The 23,395-nt window shown below is 37.5% G+C and overlaps 1 protein-coding gene across 1 annotated transcript in view; it reads right to left on the bottom strand.

Moving 5' to 3' along the window:
• C15H8orf34 (chromosome 15 C8orf34 homolog) overlaps window positions 1-23,395 on the bottom strand; it is a 403,376-nt gene that overhangs the window by 285,106 nt on the left and 94,875 nt on the right. The window contains 1 exon segment of the mRNA XM_071601999.1: window positions 11,017-11,145. Within this exon segment, the coding sequence (XP_071458100.1) occupies window positions 11,017-11,145 (129 nt within the window).

Genomic DNA, 23,395 nt, shown 5'->3' with positions numbered 1-23,395 from the left:
GTGGGTTGTTATTCTCTGGCTCCTCAGACCATGATTTCAGAGAAAACTTTGTGGTAGGCTTGTGACTGACTGACTACAAAAGTACTCTGTTATTTTTATCTTGGCTGAGTCCTGATAGCTATTATCAATAATGGAGCATAAATATCTGTCCCCTGTTCCCTCAAGAGCTGAGCATTTCTCCCTGGAAAAGGTGTGCTCAGTGTTTTCACATGAAAGCAATTTGTAGACCAATATCGAGAAGATTTTCATCCCACCACCGCCTCACTTCAGAGAAAGCCTTTGGAGGCAGCAAAAGGATAAGACTCAGAAAACACAAGCCCTGCCACCCTGGAAGCAGCACCTCACCAAGAAAATGAGTTTTGAGGACAAATTGCACAAAATAGGGTTGCTCTTTTGCTTTTCATCTCTTTACCTATTTCCTTTGATATCTACTTATTTATGAAGCTCTTTTTGATTCTGTCCTAGCCTTGAGGCACAGGCCACAGCAACTCTCCTCCATGTTTCATCCAGAGTGATAGATCATTGAAAAACATAAAGCTGATTAGGATCATGGCCTTCTTGCAGAGCTCTTGCTGCACAATATAAGCCACAATGTCAAAGCTCTTGGCAAACAAATAAAATCTACAAACACCCAATCTCACATAATCAGAGGCTCATACTTATAGAAAGAGAAGGCAGGTCAGAAGCAAAAAGGGAAAAGTGAGGGAGGGTTCCAAAGAGAAGATGGATTAGAAAGAAATGAAACCACAAGTAGCACTCACCAGCAAACCATGACTGACTTTGGTGCTAATCTCCACACCAAGTCCTGGGGAATTCAATAGCAAAGTGTCCCTGCCCTCAGGAACCTTCCATTCCAGAGAGGAGACAAATAGAGCCATGTGTGTTCACAGAAATGTACAGAAGGTCAAAAAAGAGGGACAGCAAACCCAGTCTAGAGAAGGAAAGCTACAGGGAGATCATCTTGGAGGATATATTTGATCTGAAGCTAAAGAGAAGCATTGATTCAGTCAGGAAAGAAAGCAGTGTAAGGAATTCAGGTGAGATTTTGGGGTCTAGTGATGGCAGAAGCCAATGCATAACAAGGAGGAACATCAAATGAGAAAGCTAAATAAGACACATGGGAGATGAAATAGGAGACATGATAAAGGGCCAGATCACAAAGCACTTCCTCTGAGCTTTTAAATAGAGCCATTGAATATCTGGGGTGGGGGGAAAGTGTCAGGCTTTCACTTTAGATCCACTAAGGGGAGGATCTATTAGAGAAACTGTGAAACCAAATAGAGACTGGGCAAGACTGGTGATTCATTTCTAAACCATTTCCATGTCTCTCCTGAGCACACAAGCTAGACTTCCTATTCTGCAGATAGCTGTAGAATATGGGCAAGCAGTATGCACACCACTTCCACATCTAGGCATTAGAAACCTCTTCTAAGATGTTCCACTGCCTCTTTATTCATCTGCAGCAACCTTGAAAGGCATGTGTTGAAGATGGCATGATAACAGGATGGACATAGTCAGCATCCCTAGAACACGACATCAAACTAATCCCTGAGCAATAAAATATTTACACTGTATTAAGTCACAGAGATTTTTGGCTATGAAATTCCTGTAGCAAAAGGTTGTGATAATTCAATCAGCCATAAGCTAAATCAGAAAATATACCTGTTTTTTTCTTGCACAGGACAGGGATGAAATGGAACATATTAAATGATGAAACAATGATCTGGTCCGAGAGGTTGAGTTCGAAGATACTGATGGAGAAGAGGAAAAAACATCAGATTCAAGACTTATTTCAGAGGCCTTGACTAGTTACCAACCACAGTTTGGTGACTAGTTGATTGTGAAAAATTAGAGAGAGAGGAACATCTAAAGGTTTCCAGTTTGGATGAACTGGTAAGCGATGGTACCATCACCAAAGACAAAGGATGAAGAAGAAAGGTCATATTGAAGAGGGAATTGTGATCCATTTGAATAGCTTGAGTTTGATGTGGCAGTAGAATATCCAAATGGAGATATGCATCAAACATTTAGTATAAAAATCTAAATGGTCTGGATGGATAATATATATGTGATTTAGTTGTGTAGGAATGATAAATGATGAAGGTGGATTAGTAGAAAAGAGAGATCATGTAGAGAAGCAGAGGTCAAGGATGAACTGCAGGAACAGTATTGAAACAGCAGGAGGACTGGGCTGTAGCTCAGTCACAGAGCACTTGCCTACCACATGTAAGGCACTAGGTTTGATCCTTAGCATTGCATAAAAATAAACAAATAAAATAAAGGCACATAATACATCTATAACTACAAAAAAAAAACCAGGAAAGAAAGAGGAGCATTTGGGTAAGTCCTACAAGAACTGATGTGAGGGAGTCCAGTGAGGATCTAATGAGCGCCAGCTCCCAGGAAACAGGAAGTCAGAGTCTGAAGAAAGCGTAATCTGCAGTGCAAAAAAATCCCAGAGCGATTTTGTATGGTGAGGACTAGAAAAGTGTTCATTCCATTTGGCAATCTGGAATCAGTTGGTGACCACAAGGAGAAACGATTCAGTAGAATGAACTGGTACAATATAATTACTCAGAGAACTAAAAGGAAGATGGGTGAGCATAGCCAGGCGCACTAACTATTCTTTTTGAAACTTTGTATTAAAAAGGGAGAGAAAACACTATGCTGTCCAAAGTTAACTCAAACTCAGGAAGAGTTTTTGTGTGTTTGTCTTTAACATGGATTAGATCTGTGCCATCAAATATGATGCCCATTCATCATGTGGCTGCTGAACACTTGAAATGTGACTAGTCCAAAGAGGTGCTCTCAATTAAAATTCAGTTTGAAGACGAGATATACATACACACACACACACACACACTATATATATATATATATATATATATATATATATATATATCTCAATGATTATTTTATATAGAATACAAGAAAAAATAAACATCGGGTTTAAATGCCTCATCTCATATTTCCTTTTGCTTTTCTTTCATGTTTGCTTGCTTGAAAATATCAAATCATACATGTGGCAGGGCTTAGCTGGAGCATGTTATATAGAGTGATAAATAGCAGCAAGATTAACAATGGCTGGGATAAGCATAATTCTAAAATGACCTCCAAGATCCACATCTGTGTAAGTCTTTCCCATTGCCTCTTGAGTAAGACTACTGAGTAGGAAGATACATCACTCCAGTGATTAGAATACTATCCAGGAGACTTTGAGTAAATCAGAAGGGTATTAACCTACATGGCCCTGATCCAATCAGGTACACCCTTTTAAAGAAAGTGATGCTTCAGAGAGATGCTCCATTGTGGCCTGAGACAAGTAAGATACAATTGTGAGAATAGGGAGCTACAGGCAACAATGGGCTCAGAATGGGCTTTCCCTTCTGAGACCAGCCCCCATTCAATAGTCAATGAGAAAATAGAGATCTCTTCAACAGAAAGCACTGAATTTGGCCAATCACCTAAAGAAGGCTGAAAGAAAATCCCAAGCCTCAAGTAAGATCTCAGCCCCAGTCCCGACATTTATTTCTACCTGTTTAAACCCTAAGCAGCTAACTCACACCCATAATCCTGAACCACAGAACTGTGAGATAATAAATTTGTAGGAGTTTGTTGATTGTAGTGCTGGCACTGAACCCAGGCCCTCACACCTGCCAGCAAGCACTCCACCACTGAGCTAAACCCCCAGACTCTGCATTTTTAAAGCCACTAAATTTGTGATAATCTATAAGGCATGGAAAGAACTGTAATAAAATATCTATTAGCTGGGCATGGTGGTGCAGGCCTGTAATTCCAGCATCTCAGGAGATTAAAGGACTGCAGGAGATTAAAAATTAAAGGACTGCAAGTTCAAAACCAGGCTCAGCAAAAGCAAGGTGCTAAGCAACTCACTGAGACCCTGTCTCTAAATGAAATACAAAATAGGGCTGGGGATGTGACTCAGTGGTTGAGGGCCCCTGGGTTCAATACTCAGTACCAAAAAAAAAATCTAACATTTAATTAGTAATTATTACACACCACAGGCACCCATACTAAGCATTTTAAATATACTGTCTCATTTTATTTTCATAAAAACTCTAAGCAATAAATACCATCATAATGTATTGCAATTCTACAGTAATGGTAACTGACACACAGGTTAGGAAATCTTCCCAAGGTCACAAAATTCATCATAGATATAGCTAGGATTTAAAAGGTTTACAAGCTCAAAAATAACAAAATAATTGCTGTAATCAGAAGATCTCAGAGGAGTAGGCAGGAAACGGAATCAAAACCACGGGTGAAGAGCTGGACTTAGACAAGAGAAATGCCTTCTCTTCTGAGAACGGGGGTAGGACAGGATAGGTAGGGTGTCCTTAGGGGTACAGGTAGGGAAAGGGGAAGGTGGAATGAGATCACATTATATAATCAAAATTCTGTGGAATTAGGGGCAGATTTTTGTTTAGAAGGCAGGGAGTGAGTGGCGGATTGCAGATTCTTGGGTGGTGCTTTCATAGTTGCAGAGAGAAGAAGAAACTGTCCAAAAATGAGTAATACTGTTGAAAACTATGAATTATTGACATAATGTTCAGCTTTGGTGTGTCAATTTTCCAGGGACTCTCAGCCTTACTGGTGAAGAAGAGATGATAGCTGTAGCATTTATTCAAGGATGGGAATTTCAAAGGAAGATGATCTGACAGAATGATTAAAAATAAAATAAAATAAATATTACTAAAACTGTCTAGTCTGGGCAGGAGAGAAGGGAAGAGCAGAAGTGGGAGAGTGCTAAGATCTGAATATGGTTTGTCCCTGCTGAAACTCACATTGAAATTTCATCCACATTATGAGATATTAAGAGGTGTGATCAGATGGGATATTAAAAAGGTATTTAGGGCCCTGTCCTCAAGAATGGATTAATTCATTCTTTTGATTCATATAAAGGGTTAATTTGCTTTTCTCAAGAGTGGATCTGGTATGAAAGCCTATTTGGTTAGGTCTCTGCCACATTCTCTGACTCTGACCATGTGAGGCCCTGAGCTGCCTTAGGATTCTTCCAATGCAAAGGCCATCACTAAGATCACAGCCCTTCAACCTTGAACCAGATCCATGAGCCAAAATGAACTTCTTTCTTTATAAATTTCACCAGGCTATGGCATCATGTTATTCACAACTTAAAACAGTCCAAAATGGAGAGATGAGGAAGAGGGACCAATATCAGGAGATATCCAGGAGGTCCAAACAAGGAGGTGCAGTGTAAGGAGAGTGAGGTAGAAACAATGCACCCCCCATGTCCCACCACAGTCTCTAAGTCAAAAGCATGATGTAATTTTGGACTACTAATTATCCAACATTAACATAAAGGCTTGTGAGAGGGAGAGGGATTAATCTAGTGTAAATGCTTTCATTTTACCGGGTCAGAAACTGAGGAGTATTCTAATAGTGTACTCAGAACTTGAAGCCAAGAGTGGCAGAGCAGGGTCCAGGTCATCTTTAAGTTCAGAGTACTCTCCATGACAGCACTTGTACCTATTTTGGGTGACGCACCTTTTGGTGTTGGAAAAGGAGATAACATAGAGTCCATGTGATATTAAAAATCAACACTTTAAAAAATGAGTTTATGTTTCGCAGGTTCAAACAAGTATGTGTGTGGGGGGCTGCAGTACAGTTAAGTGAGATGTTCTTTAACAGAGATGAATTCAGAATGACAAAATAAATGTGAAACCAAAATATGCCATTTGCTTTCATTCTATGAACATTTCCTATAATTATTGATTATTTACATACAAATGTATCTAGCTCCACAAATGATTATATAGAGCACTTATTTATGAAACCTAGACCATTCCAATGTAATAATTTTTAATAATACTGCCTCATAGTTTTATTTGAAGGACAAACCTCTGACAATACGTTTTTAAATTTCAGAATATGTCTGTGAAATAGGTTGAAAATAGTATTATGAAAAATGTAGATAGAAAAGGCATTTTTACCAAATTTTTGAGATTTTTTTTTTTGGTGATACAGAGAATAGGGATTTGAACCCAGGGGTGCTCTACCCATAAGTTATATTCCAAAACCTTTTCATTTTTGAGACAGGGTCTCACTAAATTGCCCAGGCTGATCTTGAACTAGCAATCTTCTTGCAGGAATCTTCTGAGTCACTGGGAATATAAGCATGTACAACTGCACCCAGCTATATATTTTTTATTAAGAAAACTGAATAGGGCTGGGGTTGGGGCTCAGTAGTAGAGCACTCACCTGGCACACATGAGGCACTGGGTTTAATCCTCAGCACCACATAAAAATAAAATAAAGATATTGTGTCCACATACAACTTTAAAAATACATATTAAAAAAGAAAGAAAGAAAACTATTGAATAAATTTAATCTGGCAAATTCAGTATTTTCAACCCCCCCCCCAAAAAAAAAAATCAGTGATAACTGACTTTGAGTATAGTCCCCTTGTACAATATCCATGGATATATAATTATATGTATACTGACATTTACATGCATGTCCACATACATGTCCATATCCATATCTAAATATTCAACAGACATCTGGCTTGTCACAGGCAAAGGTGAATAGGCCCTAGAACAGGAGTGCTTATAAATCTTTATGTTTTTTACTGCAAAAGAATTTCAATGAACAAATGTTTGGGAGCAAAATAGAAAATTCCCTTTAGAATACCATAGTAATAACTGTTACAGGAAAGATGATAAACTTAGCACATTGTCAAAAATCCCACTTAAGCCATCCAAACATTGAGAAAATATTGAGAGTTTTGATTTTTTTCTGGTTTTATTTGTGTTTGTTTGGTTTTGTTTTGGGGGAGTTTTTTGTTGTTCTTGTTACTAGGGATTGAACTCAGCCTGACGTATGCAGGGTGAAAGTATGAAAAGAAACTGGATGTTTTGATAGCCTCAAAGTATTTTTTCCAAGATATTTACTATCAGTGAAGGGAAAGGTTCTAACTTTGCCATGGAGAAACCTGACAGATATCACCTTAACCAACTGATCAAGGTTAGTATTAGTACAGCCAGCAATGTCATGAAGGGCCCTCATTAGCAACCACCTAGAAGGATGCTGCCCTGAGGCCCTGCAATCACACTCACTGGAAGAGACATTATTTGGGGACATGAAGGTAAATGTTTACTAGTTGAAAGCCAGGTGGTGGGAAACACTGAAAGGAATGAGTATGAGTCCCAAGCTCATGGGAGGAGAGAATCAGTGTCAGAAGAGAGTTCAGAATGCTTCAGAGAGAAAAATCCAGGCACCAAAATCTCACCACATCTACCACATCATGACTATGTGGCATGACAAGGCAGTATAAGTCACTCTAACACATCTACCTTCATGGTGGAGTAATATCACAAAGACTCCCCCAGTTTAAGACTGAATTAAAGATCAAACATCACACTGAAAAGCTTGCAATAAGTCAGAAAGAGAGCTTGGTATCGTTATTAATGAAATGAAAATTATGTTTGCAAACTGGATTATTGGAACCTTGTCTTAAATGGGTGTGGGTATGATATGTAAGTCTCTATAAGACAGCTGCCAGGCTGAGACAAGTCTGCCATTTGGGGGGATGTAAATGATTATTTGCTATCAAAGCATCTAAAAATAATATTTCTGAAATATGTAGGATTTTTATAGAATGTATCGCCAAGAAAAAGCAAAGCAAGCTCTCCTTAAAGACTATTAAATTAGGAGTTCAGTAGAAAACTTTCAACTTTTCCCAGCAATGGCTTTGACATTGGAGAGAAAGGTCCACAATATCAAGACACTGAAATTTCTTTTGATGATACCTGGAAGAAAATTCCACCTCCCATGTCTTCCTTATAACCAAAACAATGGGCAGTGTTATGGTTTGGATCATAAATGTCCCTCAAAAGCTCATGTGTTGAAGGCAGGGTACCCCATGCAGCAGTGTCCAGAGGTGGGGCTTTTGAGGAGGTGATTAGATCACAAAGACTCTGACCTCATGAATGGATGAATCCATTCATAGATTCATAGTTTAGTGGGTTTTGGTGGGAGGGCTTTATAATAAAACCTCTGCCTCCTTCCACCTCCCTTTTACTTTCTTGAACACCTTGGGGTAGGTAGCTTTGTTCTATCACCTGCTCCCTATGATGATGTTCTGCCTTGCCACAGACTAAAAGCAATGGAGCCAGCCGACCATGAACTGAAATGTCTGAAACAGCGAGCTAAGATAAATCTTTCTGCCATTGAGTTGATTTTCTCACAGTGATGGAAAGTTGAGCAACACAGACAGTAAAGTTACTATTCAATGAAAGAACATCCAAACTCATTCAAACTATTTCAAACAAGAATGAATTATATTCTGCTTCAGAATGCTGCTAGACCCAAGTTTGTGATTCTATTGCTGAATTTGGGCAATTACACAGCAAAGTAAACATCGATACATAATAAGTGTGCATTTGTAATAATTTATACTGACCATGGCAGTTCTACTGATAAGTTAGCTATGAGCATGTTGGGCCTAAGGATTCAATGTTAAAACTCAATACTGAAAATTAAGTCATTCAAAGAAAGAATCACTTTGTTCAGAAAGATACTCAAATAAATTTGAGATAGAAAAGAGTTCCTCTTACTAATCTCATATAAGTTCCACCACCATACTCTCACAAAATAGAGTCCCTTAAAACACCAAGCAAATCCAGACATAGTACCCATCATAAATACAGGAGCTGACTTACACTTTCTTCAGGTCTAGGCAATGACTCTCCTGATAGCTTCCTTGGTTCTGGCTTTGTTCCAAGAACAATGTCCCAGATCTGCCTCTCATACTCTGCCGGCCATAGGCTGCCCCAAGCATTTATCATTTCACCAGACTGTCCTGAAGTATTTAACAAATCCATCATGGGCTTCTGATCACAGGACTCAGTTGTAAAACATCACCTGCATTGGGGTCTAAATGTTTGTGTCCCCTCCAAATTCATATGTTAAAACATAATCTCCATCCCCAGTGTGACAGGGTTAGGAAGTGAGACCTAGGAGGTGATTAAGTAATAATGTTCCTCCCTCAGGAATGGGATTCATGCCCAAATAAGAGAGGTCCCAGACAGCTGCCCTGGCAGAGAGAAATCACCAACTATAAACAAAGAAGGGGGCCTTTTCCAAACTCCAGACCTGTCAGTGCCTTGATCAGGGACTTCCCAGCCTCCAGAACAGTGAAATATAAATCTCCATTGTCTATAAGCCACTGATTCCGTGGATTTTGCTATAGCAGCCTGAATAGACCAAAACAGCCTGTAAGGTCACATTCAAACCACATTTGAACTCTAACCCTTCTGTTGCAAATCTTGGTAAGGACACAATTGAAATACAGTCATCCATAGTAATAAAAGTTTGGGGGACAGATGAAGTGGCATCCTACAAATTAACAACAGTACAGCAAGTGTTTGTAAGATCATTGCCACATTTTAAAGGGCAAGAGTTGAATGACAGTATTTTTGAAGTTCTGTGTAATAATCACCCACATTCCTCAATCACCCTTCTTTTAGTAAAAGAGAGGCTGTGAAGAGCCACAGGCTCTGTGCCAAAGGGTAACCTTTAGAAATATTAATAGGGGGCCTTTGCCAAATTAATAGGATCAAGTTCTTTTCATGAACATAATACAGTAATAAGCTGAAAACTCACTTTATTGTTATTTGCTCCAAAAATAAAATCTATGCAAAAGCTTTAAGGCTTTCTTAAATCCCATCCAGAGGGTTTCTACTAATGGGAAAGTTTTAAAATCCTATTATAATGCAGCTTAACTTCTGGAAAGGTTTCATTTCACAAAAGTCTAAAAAAGGCTTGACTGAGTTCTAAATAAAGAGGTATGAAAATTATACTTGTGTAAGCGCATATATATATATAATGCATAATATGCATATAAATATATATAATACTATATACCACATATAATTACAACATAATAAAACTTCTTCTAAAACCTTCCAAGGGCCTATATTTACCTGTGATAAAATTCATGAAATCATTATAACTATGCTATCTAAAAGCAAACAAAGAAACAGACATTCATTTCACAATCTTTTAAGATTTTTCAGTGCTGAGGACTGAACTTCATACATAGTAGGCAAGCAACCACTGAGCTACATCGACAGTCACAGAATCCTGAATATTCCATGGCACTAAAGAAAAATTTTAGCAAGACCCTGACATTAATATGCTTTTAAAGGTATCCAATTTTTAAAACTGATAAGCACTTAAAGAACCAGAGAAAGAGAGGAACGCTGTGAACTAACCACTGAAAATCTGAAGTGCATATGCAGGTCTACATACAGAGAGAGCATTCTTCAAATCAAAATGCTTGTTCACCTGCTCTGATGAAAATAACATTTATTTAAAATTTTCATGGGATGTAAGTAATATTTTAAGCCTTTGCCCCTACCAGGAGGCACAGTCATAACTTTCTGTTCTGGAGATGAGAAAACCAAGACTCAAGAAGGTTAAGTGATTACTGGAGGTCACTGTGCTATTATAGCACAGCAAAACCTCTAACCTAGGCCTTCTGATTACAGTTATTGCTTTTGTAAAAAAAAAAAAAAAAAGTAAATTACAATGCACTGTCCTAGGCTCTGAAAGGATTCTAAGAAGAATCTGGCCCAGTTGTTACTATCCATGAAATTTCAAAGACATCCAAGTCTCATGGACACAATGAGTATGTTTATTAGTTAGAAAGATGATGATGTTTTTCAAAAAGGAAGAATGAAGAAGATGCCATCGGGTATACATTTGAACTGGGTAGCAAAAACCAAGTAGAGGGATAGAGTAACACAGATTCAAGGGGTTCTACAACTCCTCATATGCTCTGTAATTAGTCTACCCAGAAATCTGTGTAATACGCAAAATCAGTCATTTCCAATCTCACGCCCTTTGAACGCCTCAGTCTTTCAGAGAATTGTAATGAGGATGCTGGAAATGGGGCATTGCCAATAGTAATGAATGTTTCTGCTTTTTAATGATGTTTAAGAATTTCAATTATAATCAAGTAAATGAACTTACTTCGGGAGAGATTCTCAAGGGCTTTCCCGAGCTTCTTGCTCTCTTGAAGGATGTGGTTCAATTCATCAAAATCCCGGCTTCCTGGTTTAGTCCGCCAGTTCCACTTAGGATGCTCTACTGCCCTTGGCACTATGTTTAAAAAAAATGGTTATTTCATAAGCATGCTGTAAAACCACACAAACTCACTATTCATTATTATGTGAAAGACTGAACCAAGATCAATGTACAGAATTTTATAAATGCTTAACTTGGAGATAGTCCTCTTATGAGCCAGCAGAAAGGAAGATATAATGTTGGGCTTGAAGAAAATGTTTTAACTGAACACGTCAGGAAAGTCTGGCAGATTTATTTAAAAGAGGGAAATTCAGGTATTAATGTAGAACTAATCATTTCTGTAACTTAAGGGAAACACACGAAGCGTATTTTGTATTATATTACCAGCTTAAAAATAATTAATTCTTTATGACCAACTAGCAAATGCTTTTAAGACATTCTACATATGTTTTCTAAAAAAATCATGTAAGACTAAGCGCATGTATTTACCTTCACTTTTTCCCAAGATCCCACTAAAATTATGTCATGATCAAGCGATTTTTTTTCTCGAAGAAGAAGAAGAATTAATGGAAGAAAGAGAAAGGACAGTGTGAGGTAAGATTTTTGTTTTTTTCTGCAAAATACAAAATGAACTGATGAGTGGTAACTGGATTTGGCAAGGCAGAGACAACTGAAATCTAAGTCCCTAAAGAGAGGGATGCCAAGAGAGTAAACGGTTCACACTATTTGAACATTAAAGCATTAATTGAAGAGAACAATGTCAAAGTAATTTTGTTTTCCAGATTTAAGGGGTTAATCTAACTAATATGCAGCACAATTTAAGACATATTGGCAAAAGAAAATTTAAATAGTGACAATAAAGAAAATATTCTAAATGCTTTTGTGGACAAAAATAGCAAATCAAATTGATATTAGACTTCTCAATGGCAATACTTGCCCTAGAAGACAGGGGGGAAGATTCTTTAAAATTCCAACTAAATATTATTTATGACTCAGAATTTAATACCGGATAAAGAACCAAAGAAGATATTCAAAGGACTCAAGAATTGATCTCGCGGGCACTGTTTCTCAGAAAGCTACAATTGTAGATGCCCCAGTAAAATGAGCCAAAGAACAGATTTGAAATTTAGGCAACAAGTGACTTCCCAAAAGGAAAAGTAAAGGGGATTTCTCAAGATGATTGTGAAGAATGATTTAAATGATTTAAAGAGACAGCTGAGAAAGTGTCAAGAAGCCCAGAAGTCAAGAATAGAGCAAGAAAACAGAAGACTGGAGGAGAGAGGTCTCCAAAGCCTTCTGAAAAATACAAAATAGCATAAAGTGAAATAGAAGTTCCAATTACTTGATGTGTCTGATCATATTGAGAAGGTCTAATTCCTTGGGCAGGATTTGATGAAGCATTAATGATGGGTATACAGAAAACAAAATAATCAGAAAAGAAAAAATTGCTAATTCTAGAAAAAAAATAATAGTTGGACACTGTATGACCCAATGGTGAAAACTATGCATTAATATAGTCTGATAACATTGATACACAGCATATTCTCAACCAACATGTGGAGTAACTACTATACTGCCCAGCTGAGGTGGGATTTGGCATTCAAAGCACAGAAATGAAGGTGGAGGGTCAAGAGATGATGCCCAAATTGAAAAAGTAAAAGAATTGAGTTGGTATCTTATACATTTAGATATGTAAGAGGAGTCAACAGGAACATCTAAAGGTATTGAAAATTATTCTAGGTTAGGAGCAGAGTTGGGGGAAAAGAAGGAAACTACTATCTCATAGTACCATTTTACTTTTTAAGTCATGTAGAGATTTTTTTGTTGTTTGTTTTTTAATACAGAGGATTAATCTCAGGGGTGCTTTACCCCTGAACCACATCCCCATCTCTTTATTTTTTTGTTTTGAGACAGGGTCTCACTAAGTTGCTGAGGTTGGCCTTGAAACTTCAATCCTCCTGCCTCAGCCTCAGGAGTCACTGGGATTATGACAGGTGTGTGCCAATCTACCCAGCTACATTTTATTTTGGTGAAAATAAAATAAAATTTTAAAAGTATTTTTTGGTAAGGATATAGTACATAGTCTCCAACTATTGAAATATATCATTTTGCCACCTTTAAAAAAAGGAATCTGATGATATCTCTGATACTGAGAAATGACTGACCTTTTCATGACCCAACAATCTTATGGCTGGTAAGTCAGCAAAAAAAAAAAAATGTCACATCTGTACTGGGCACAGTGGGGCACACCTGTAATCCCAGCAACTTTTCAGGCTGAGACAGGAGGATTGCAAGTTTGAGGCCAAACTCAGCAACTTAGCGAAGCCCTAGGCAACTTAGTGAGCCCTCTCTCAAAATAAAAAATCAAAAAGGGCTGGGGATGTGGCTCAGTGGTAAACTGCCTCAGGGTTCAACCCCAGTATTAAAAAGAAAGAAAGAAAGAAAGAAAGAGGTCTGGGCTGGGGTTGTAACTGAGTGGCAGAGCTCTTGCCTAGCACATGTAAGGCACTGGGTTCAATCCTCAGCAACACATAAAAATAAATAAATAAAATAAAGGCATTGTGTCCATTTACAACTAAAAAAAATTTTTTTAAAGAAATAAATGGCACACCTGTACTTGTGTATATGTTCAAAATTGTTTATTTTCACAGAAAGTGAAAGTTATTTTTTTTTAATTTCAGCAAATAATTTCCATATACCCTGGAAAAAATGTAAATGTCCTTCAACAGAGAAAGAGCTGAATAAATTATGGTACATTCACCCCATGCTACAGCATGAAATTATTAAAAAGTATAAGTTAAATCTAAGTTTATTACCATGGAGATATTTCCCTGACGCATTTTAAAATAATAAAAACGAGTTGCTTAAGTAGTTGTACAGTTGAGGACCAATTTTTTACAGCAAATTACCCACACATATTATATATGCTGTGTGCACAAAAAGGTGCAAAAAGCTAAAGCTATATCTGGAAGAATTAAATTTGATGGATGAGAACTGGAGAGTGACTATTTCTTTTGCCACATATCTATATTTTTTAATTGTCAAAATAAGCAAATATTGCTCCTATAATTAAATAAACCTAAAAATTAAAATTAAAACAAAAATGTACCTGCTTCACCAAGCTTCTCTTAGTTTAAGGGGCCCTGGGACGGAGGCAGTAGTTTACATTAACACTTGGATGTTCAAGCAGTCGAGTGTAGACAGGGTGATCGTGATCAACCTAGAAAACAACTGTAGGCACGCTGCTGTCACATTAAGGTCATTTCCCAAGGGACCCCTATAGGTGAGCCCAAGGCTAAGAGAGAGAAGCTGAGATGAGGGAGCAGATAAAATGATATTTGTACCAGATTCTTCAAAACATTGTTCCACACTTCAGTTTTCTTTGAATGATTTCTCTAATTTGCATCTTCCATCACCACATTATCTAGTTTCCTGAAAATTACCATGTGCTATCAAGGTCCTACTGTCTTCTTGTTCTTTGACTTATTAATTTACAGAACAAGAGCATATATTTTAAAAAAAACAGTCCCAGTCAATTTCCCCAGATAATCACCTGTCAAGGCCCCACTGCCCATCATCAGCTGAGCTCTGCACCTGCAGACCCACCCACCTGAATGCACCAACAAGGACAAGCCCAGGTGAGACCAGTAGAAACAATGACCCATCAACCCCAAATCATGAGGAACTAAAAATCTATGACTTTACATCATCGTGTCTGGGAGGGTATATGCAGCACAATAGAAAAAAGATACCACACAAAAATGATACCACACTCAAGAAATTCTCCTATGCAACTATGGAGAGAAACTAAGGACAAGTTCTTTTGATTTTTTGTAGCTTGTAATAATTTGATACATACATGGTACATGACTTATGGGAACCAAATCTAAGACAACCAATGTGACAGTTCAATCAAGGTCAAGTCAACTGTGCAAGGTGATTTCAAAAGCGGGTTGATTACATTATAGAAGGAAATTTGGGAGGTCATCCATCCAGTAGGTATCCTTCAAATGAGAATATATCTGTAAAATGTTCTAATGGACTAAAAACTTTACTTAGGTCACACTTCATTTCAAAACTTGGTTCTACAATTTAAATGTATTTCATAAAATTATCCCCAGAAGAACTGGAAACCAGTGGAACAGTGTCACTGAAAAGACTTACAGGAAAGGATATCAACATCTGAGATCAGAGGGGATCCTTAAGGCTACTGAGTCAAAGAACACTCCAGTGAAAATGCCGACCATCATGCCTTGAGGTAGCAGTCCTTCACAATGAGGTTTCTACTTTGCAGAACTGCCTATTGTATACTAAGCCTGGCAAATTTTGGAATAATGATTATATCAGTCAAATTTTTGACTCAATGTGAATTCCACCAACACTTTCTTGTATGGGTTAAAAGAATAAATTTTATGTTTCTTCCTCATGACTTTTGAAATATTGCTTATCCGTTTCCTTGAAGTTGAAATCAGAACCCTCTTTTACTGATGAGTGTGTAAAACTACAACCTCTACAATGGAGAATCCAGCATCATCACTCAGAGTACAACTGCAATCCCACTTCTTTCTCTTTTGTTCTTATTCTATACATGAAAACATTACAATTATATATATATATATATATATATATATATATATATATATATATATATATATATATATATATATATAACATGTTGTTCCAAACATTTATAATACACCCCTAGGACCAGCAAATGCTGATCATGGCTAAGTTTGGGAGGGTACATGCATCATTTTCTTTATGGTAAAACATTCAGTTCCTGTCTTCTAGGTTTTTGAAAGACTCAGTATATTACTATTAAGCACAGTCACCCTACAGTGCAATAGCATACCAGGTCAAGTCAACTGTCCTAACTGTAACTTAGTACCCATTGATAAACCTCTACCAATGATAAACCCATTGATAAACCTCTTTCTGAATCAGTTTCAAATTATTATACCTTTCAGTTGTTTTCTAAAATTCAATAAATCTTAAATCTTATCTGAAAGTTCATGTAAGCACTCAATTTTCATTTTAAATGTGCCAGGAATATCTCAGTAGTATATTTATGATACATTTAAAATTGATTATAATGAGAACATCACTGTGTGCTGCCTTCTGTATTTCCATATTGTGATTTTTTCAGATACTGTTCTTTCATCTTCATTCTCTTACATTTATGTAATTTGTATTTTCTACACAGGTGCACTGTCTCTTCCTTTTTGTCCTAAAATCTATAAATATTCAGCTATTTCTCTTTGTAGATACCATGCTAATATAAGAATACTAAACAATGAGAAAACTGAGAAATATTCCCTTGATGCAAAAGCCTCAATAAAACTACTGAGGGATGGTTTCAGTTTGGGGTATTAATTTAAACCAACATACTTACCTCGGTTTTCTGAACTGGATCATAAATATGAAATGGTTATAAAGAGTCAGCATATACTATCAAGCACAGAAAATTATGGAAAATGACATTCTTGTAATTTCTGTGAGTATCTTATTCACTCCCAGTAGCCATTCCACTTGCTACATAACTAGAAGAAATACTTAATACCACATGGCAAACCGTCAATGAATCTTACCTACCTTACCTATGACAAATAACCATTGAAAATGCTAACATAATATTGTCTTACAGATCTTTGCCCTCCATAAGTTGCACTGTATAAGTGCTGGGTTTTGTTGTTATTGTTATCTGAAATTTTCTAACTTCTAAACTCATATCTTGTGAACACTAGAATATATTTTAGCATTAACTGATCCTTAAATTATCCTCATTTACCCCTTCATTAATGTAATAATTTCCACTCATTCAGTGTAACTTCATATGGCACAAACTGTGTGGTGGATTGTTGAGAGCCACAGCAGAGTCAGAATGGCCCCTGGCATTTTGCCAGATTAATGGTTGAGAGGCGAGTCATTAAGATGATGCTGGATTGATTCAATTGTATATAGAACCCTGCTGTCCACCTCCAGCATCCACTACTTTGGAGTTCTCGCAGGGATTTCCTGGGGAGTTCACATTGGTTGGGGACGTTCCCGTGGAGGGAGTTCCGGTTGGTGTGATGTCCTGGAGAGGAGCCGCGTGGGTGGCTTTCGGGAGAGTTCCCGGGAGTGTGCATGGAGTGCTGTTGGAGTTCAGGCAATAAAGTTTCCTGTTTGAACATACAAGTGCTTTGTGGCGGCTTGGTGATTTGTGCCCAGCCAGACTGCGGCATTTGGTGGCCCGTTCGGCGAACGCCTAAAGCTTGGGGGTAAGTGAAATTGCTCGCCCCTGAGGGAAGGTGAGAGAATGGGTGACCATTTCAAAAAACAATGTGTTCTTGTTTTGATTTGTTTTGTATTTGTTTCAAGCTGCCTGTCCCTAGAAATTTCTCAGGCAAACTGGGAAAAATGGTTGGCTCAAGGTTTGAAGTTGTTCAGCCCTGAGGAAGAGAGAAAGATAGACCACGAAAATACATTTCAAGAAAATAGGAAAATTGATACAATGCATTTTTGTTCCGTTTGATTTCATTCTATTTTGGTTTTGTTTTGTGTTATCTTTATAGTAGAAATGTGGGATCAGAAATTAGTAAAAAACAAACCGAAAGAGTGTTAAGTAAATTGTTAGAGGTACAGACTAGGGTAGAAAACATGTTAGATCAAGCAAAAGAGAAGGTCTCTCAAGCTAGTCAGACAGAGGAAGAAAATTTAAAGGAAGAAGGGCCATCAGGAGGGAAAAAGTTACAACAGGAGGCTGCTACTAACACCTTTCTATCACCAGAGGGCGAAAGTGTCCAACCAAAAAATCCACCTATGGGGCCCCCAACCCCCATAGTTGATAGATGGGATCCTGAGGCAGGACCTCAAAGATTAGCATGCCCTGTACTTGAGCAGGCAGGAGGGCAGCGAATTCACTGTGCTTTAGATTTCAAAACAGTGAAGCAGTTAAAGGAGGCTGTAACAACCTAAGGTCCTCAAGCACCCTTCATTGTAAGCATGGTTGAATCCATTACCAACTTGGACATGATGCCAGCAGATTGGACTAGTATGTGTAAAGCTTTGCTAACTGGAGGGCAACATTTGTTATGGAAGGTTGCCAATGAGGAATTTTGCAAGGAGTCGGCTAGGCGAAATGCAGCAGCTGGTTATCCTCAGAGAAATCTAGATATGTTGTTAGGAAAATAACCTTATGAGGTTCAGCTGCAACAAACTGCATATGATCCTGCCATATACTCACAAATTGCTGCAGATGCAGTTAGGGCATGGAAGAACTTTACAAGGACATGGAGATTTACAAGGTTAATTATCTAAGGCAATACAAGGAGCTAATGAACCTTACGCTGAATTTGTAGATAGGCTTTTTCAAACAGCTACCAGAGTTTTTGGGGATACAGAGCAAGCAATGCCATTAATTAAACAGCTAGACTATGACCAAGCAAACAAAGGGTGCAGGAAGGTCATTAGACCATGGAAACATGAAGATTTAAACACATATGTTAAATTATGTAGAGACATTAATGAACAAGGGCAAGTCTTGGCAGCTGCAGTACAACAGGCTTTAGATGCCAGGCCAAAAACATGCTACAATTGTGAACAAACAGGACATTTTAAAAGGAATTGCCCCATAGGAGGAGGGTTTAACAAAACTAGGTATCAAAGGGGTAGAATACCGGGTATTTGCTCATGATGCCGTAGAGGGAGACATTAGGCTAATGAATGCCATTCTCAAACCACCATAGAGGGTACTCCGTTATCAAAAAACGGACAAGGACCAGGTGTTTACCCATGTTATCGTGGAGAAAGGCATCAGGCTCCATTGCCAAAAAACGGAGAGGGAGGCCCAATGCTCCAGGGCCCATGACCACAAATATACGGGGCACTGGAGGAACCCAGCAACACTATCAGGGTAGTGCCCAGGACACATTATCCATCAGATCTCTCATCAGACAAACCAGAAGGAGCACAGGGTTGGACATCTTTGCCTCTGCAAGAGCAGTACTAACTCCAGAGATGGGAGTTCAAATCATTCCCACAGTAGTAAAAGGACCTCTTCCCCAAGGAACAGTAGGCTTATTATTAGGACACAGTTCTTCCACTCTAAAAGGACTTATGATAAGTCCTGGGGTAATTGATCCTGATTATGAAGGTGAAATAAATATTATAGCTAGTTCTCCAAGAGGTATATCAGTAATTTCACCTGGAGATAGAATAGCACAGTTATTAATAATACCCAGCCTGCATGATAAATTTTCCAGTAGTACTATATAAAGAGGTTCCAGGGGATTAGGCTCCACAGGTGTAGATTGGGCTATGCTTTCTTTAAATTTAGATTCTCGCCCAATGCTAAAACTAAATATTCATGGATATGAATTTAATGGGATACTGGACACAGGTGCAGACCTTAGCATCATCTCTCATCAAGAATGGTCGAAACATTGGCCATTACCACAAGCCACTCAAATGCTTCAAGGCCTAGGAGTGGCAACTAATCCCCATAGAAGTGCAGTGGTATTAGATTGGAAGGATCCTGAAGGATGTGAAGGAACTATACAGTCATATGTATTGGAACATCTTCCTATAAATTTATGGGGACGAGATGTCCTAGACCAATTAGGTTTGACATTAACAAATAACATCAATCCAAATGTGCCCACTATTATGGCTAGACAAGATTTTAGGAAAGAAAAAAGATTAGGAGAAAAAGGACAAAGTATAGTGGCGCCAATACAAATAGATCAAGAAATAGACATGGATTGGGTTTTCAGGAGGGGTCACTGAGACAATAAAAATTATTTGGATATCAGAAAGACCAGTATGGGTTCCTCAGTGGCCCCTGACTAAAGAAAAAATACAAGCAGCCCATGACCTGGTCAAACAACAATTAGCGGAGGGACATATACAACCTTCCATATCTCCGCATAATACTCCCATTTTTGTCATCAAAAAGAAATCTGCTAAATGGAGAGTATTGCAAGATTTAAGAGCCATTAATAATGAGATGATTATTATGGGACCTGCTCAATCGCAGATTCCTCAATTGTTTGCTTTGCCAAAAACCTGGTATGTTTTAGCTATAGATATTAAAGATTGTTTTTTTTTTCAATTCCAATTCATCCTGAGGATAGTCCATGTTTTGCATTTACTATCCCTGCACTGAATCATGAAGGTCCTGATCATAGATATGAATGGAAAGTACTCCCTCAAGGGATGGCTAACAGCCCAACTATGTGTCAAATTTATGTTAACAAAGCAATCCAGCCACTTAGAAATCAAAATCCTGAACTACAAATATTTCACTATATGGATGATGTATTATTAGCACACAAAGATAAAAACACATTGCTAGAATGTTATGCCACACTTACAAATTTATTTAAAAATTATAATCTAGAGCTAGCAATAGATAAAGTACAATTAAATTTTCCAATTAATTATTTAGGAGTTCAATTATCCTCGACCATGATCCATCCATCAAAAATTCAAATACGAGTAGATCAACTCAAATCACTTAACGACTTTCAAAAGTTATTAGGAGACGTAAATTGGATAAGGCCTTATCTAGGCATACCAACAGGAGAGTTGGGACCTTTATTTGATATCCTAAAAGGTCCATCAGATCCAAATTCACCCCAATTGTTAACGCCTGAAGCAAGAAAGGCATTAAAAATCATTGAAACATATACGGAAAATACGCATTTGGATAGAATTGATATGTTTGCCTTTATTATTTATTGTACTACCAACAAAAAATATTCCCACAGGAGTATTTTGGCAAGAAGTTCCATTATTTTGGATACATTTTTCTTATTCTCCTAACACTATTCTTACTAGGTATCCTGAGGCTGTAGGACAATTGATACTCAAAGGAATAAAAGCAGCAAAAGGAGTGTTTGGAATTTCTCCCAATAAAATTATTACTCCATATACTATGGATCAAATTGATGAGTTAACTAATGAGTTAAATACTTGGGCAATAATCATGTGTAAATCTAATGTTTCATTTGATAATCACTTACCATCTAATCCTTTGCTGTCTTTTTGGTCTTCGCATCCTGTAGTTTTTCCAAAAATGACAAGAAAAACACCTATCATGAATGCTCCAAATATATTCACTGATGGGTCAAATAATGGTACAGCAGCAATAGTTACACCTGATCAAACTTTTACATTTTTAGTACCCAAACAATCAGCTCAAAAGGTAGAGCTTAATGCAGTATTACAAACTTTTGTGGTATTTAATGATTCTGTATTTAATTTATTTTCTGATAGTCAGTATATAGTTAATACTATAGTATCCCTTAAAGATGCTGATAGGATTTCCCCTTCCTCTACTGTTTTCTCTTTGTTTTCCACTATACAAAGTCTAATCTGGGACAGAAAAGATCCATTCTTTATAGGACATATCAGGGCACATACAGGATTGCCTGGAGCCCTTAGTTTGGGCAATGATTTAGCAGATAAAACTACACATGACATACATATTTTTTCTACTCTAGAAAAAGCTACAAATTTTCATAAAAGGTTCCATGTCAATGCTAATACTTTACAAAAGTGTTTTAAAATAACTAAGGAAGGAACATGCTAGACAAATAATAAAACATAACAAAATTGTGTGACCTTTTTACCACAAGTTAATCTTGGAGTCAATCCTAGAGGACTGATACCTAACCATATTTGGCAGATGGACATCACACACTTGCCAGAATTTGGAAAATTATAATATTTGCATGTTACAGTTGATACTTCTTCCAGATTTTCGATGGGCTCCCTTCATGCCAGAGAAAAAACTAAAGATATTATAGCTCATTGCTTACAAAATTTTGCCACTGTGGGCATCCAAAACAGTTAAAAACAGATAATGGTCCTGGCTATACTTCTACCTCTTTTCAGCAATTTTGCTCATCATTTGTCATTACTCATATAACAGGAATCCCATAAAATCCACAAAGACAAGGCATAGTTGAAAGAGCTCAGCAAACTATTAAAATGTACTTATTAAAGCAAAAAGAGGGAATTGGGAAGGGGTATATATCCCCCAGAGATAAACTTAAAATAACCCTTTTTACTCTAAACTTTTAAAATTTGGATTCATCAGGGCTTAGTGCTGCAGAAAGGCATATGTATCCAAATAATGAACATAAGCCCAAGGTACTTTGGAAGGATATTCTAACAGGACAATGGAAAGGTCCTGACCCAGTGATTGTCTGGAGTCAGGGATCTGTTTGTGTGTTTCCACAGGGAGAACAGCAGCCAATTTGGATTCCAGAGAGACTAACTAAAGCAATTTCTACAGACCAAAAAGAAGATGACTTGGTTCAAATCCATAACAGCTGATATCCTTACATCTGCAACAGTGGTTCTCCCACACCTGGAGGCTAATGAATAATGAACAGCATTAGAGCCTATTTCAAATGTGAAAAACCTTGGGGCTTGCTTGTGGGAATACCTTCAGACCCATATGCAAGATATAGGAAAAAGGATGGGATATCCAAAGAAGAGTCAAACCCAGGTGGTAACCAGGATGCCGTTTTCAATATGTATTTTATTATTGCCTTTTCCCACATCATGAGGTTCTATTTTATTTTTTGAGCTCATACAGACCTAGGTTAATATTTTTCTGATCAGTTCTATTTTTTGACTGTGGAGTTTTTAAACATTGCAATGGAGATTTCACCTGTGAAAAGCTACAAGGCCTTTACTATTATATTATGTGTTGTACATATTGTGTTATGTGTGCAAACTTCTGTTTGTGTTGTATGTCTGTATGTATGTATGTCCATATATCATATATGAGGAGCGCTCATGAAAAAATGGATCCAAATTTTTTTTTTATTCATGTGATTTAAATGGTTTAATTTAAATTGGGTAAACAGCTGTTGAGGATTGTTTTAATATGTGAACAAAAAAGGAGGTTAACAGATCTGTTTGTTTACTTTCACCTTTCCTTTTCATTATATTTAATAATTCTGTTCAGGATAATGTAAATTGTTCAGAAAATTGTTTTCTTAGTGCCTGCTGGAATGTTACATAATTTTTTTTTTTTAGTCATCATTGCCAGAATTCCTATCTTCATCCCAGTGCTGGTGAAGACAAAGATAAAACCAAACTACAGCTTCTACGATAGCTATTACTACAAACTATATAAACTGATGCATCAATGAATAATAACTCAACAAGTGATGCTCAATCAAGGAGTCGATTTACTTTGGGAGGAAATGGACATATTGATGGATTCCTCTGCTTTGAACTGCTTGCAGAACTTGCCTGGACTATGTATCACTTGTATACATTGTGAACTATCTGTTGGTGCAGCAAATTGTGGTAGTGCTGGGGCATC

Source organism: Marmota flaviventris, chromosome 15 (assembly GCF_047511675.1).
Source record: "Marmota flaviventris isolate mMarFla1 chromosome 15, mMarFla1.hap1, whole genome shotgun sequence".
Taxonomy (NCBI): domain Eukaryota; kingdom Metazoa; phylum Chordata; class Mammalia; order Rodentia; family Sciuridae; genus Marmota; species Marmota flaviventris.
This window is presented reverse-complemented; position numbering and strand designations above follow the sequence as displayed.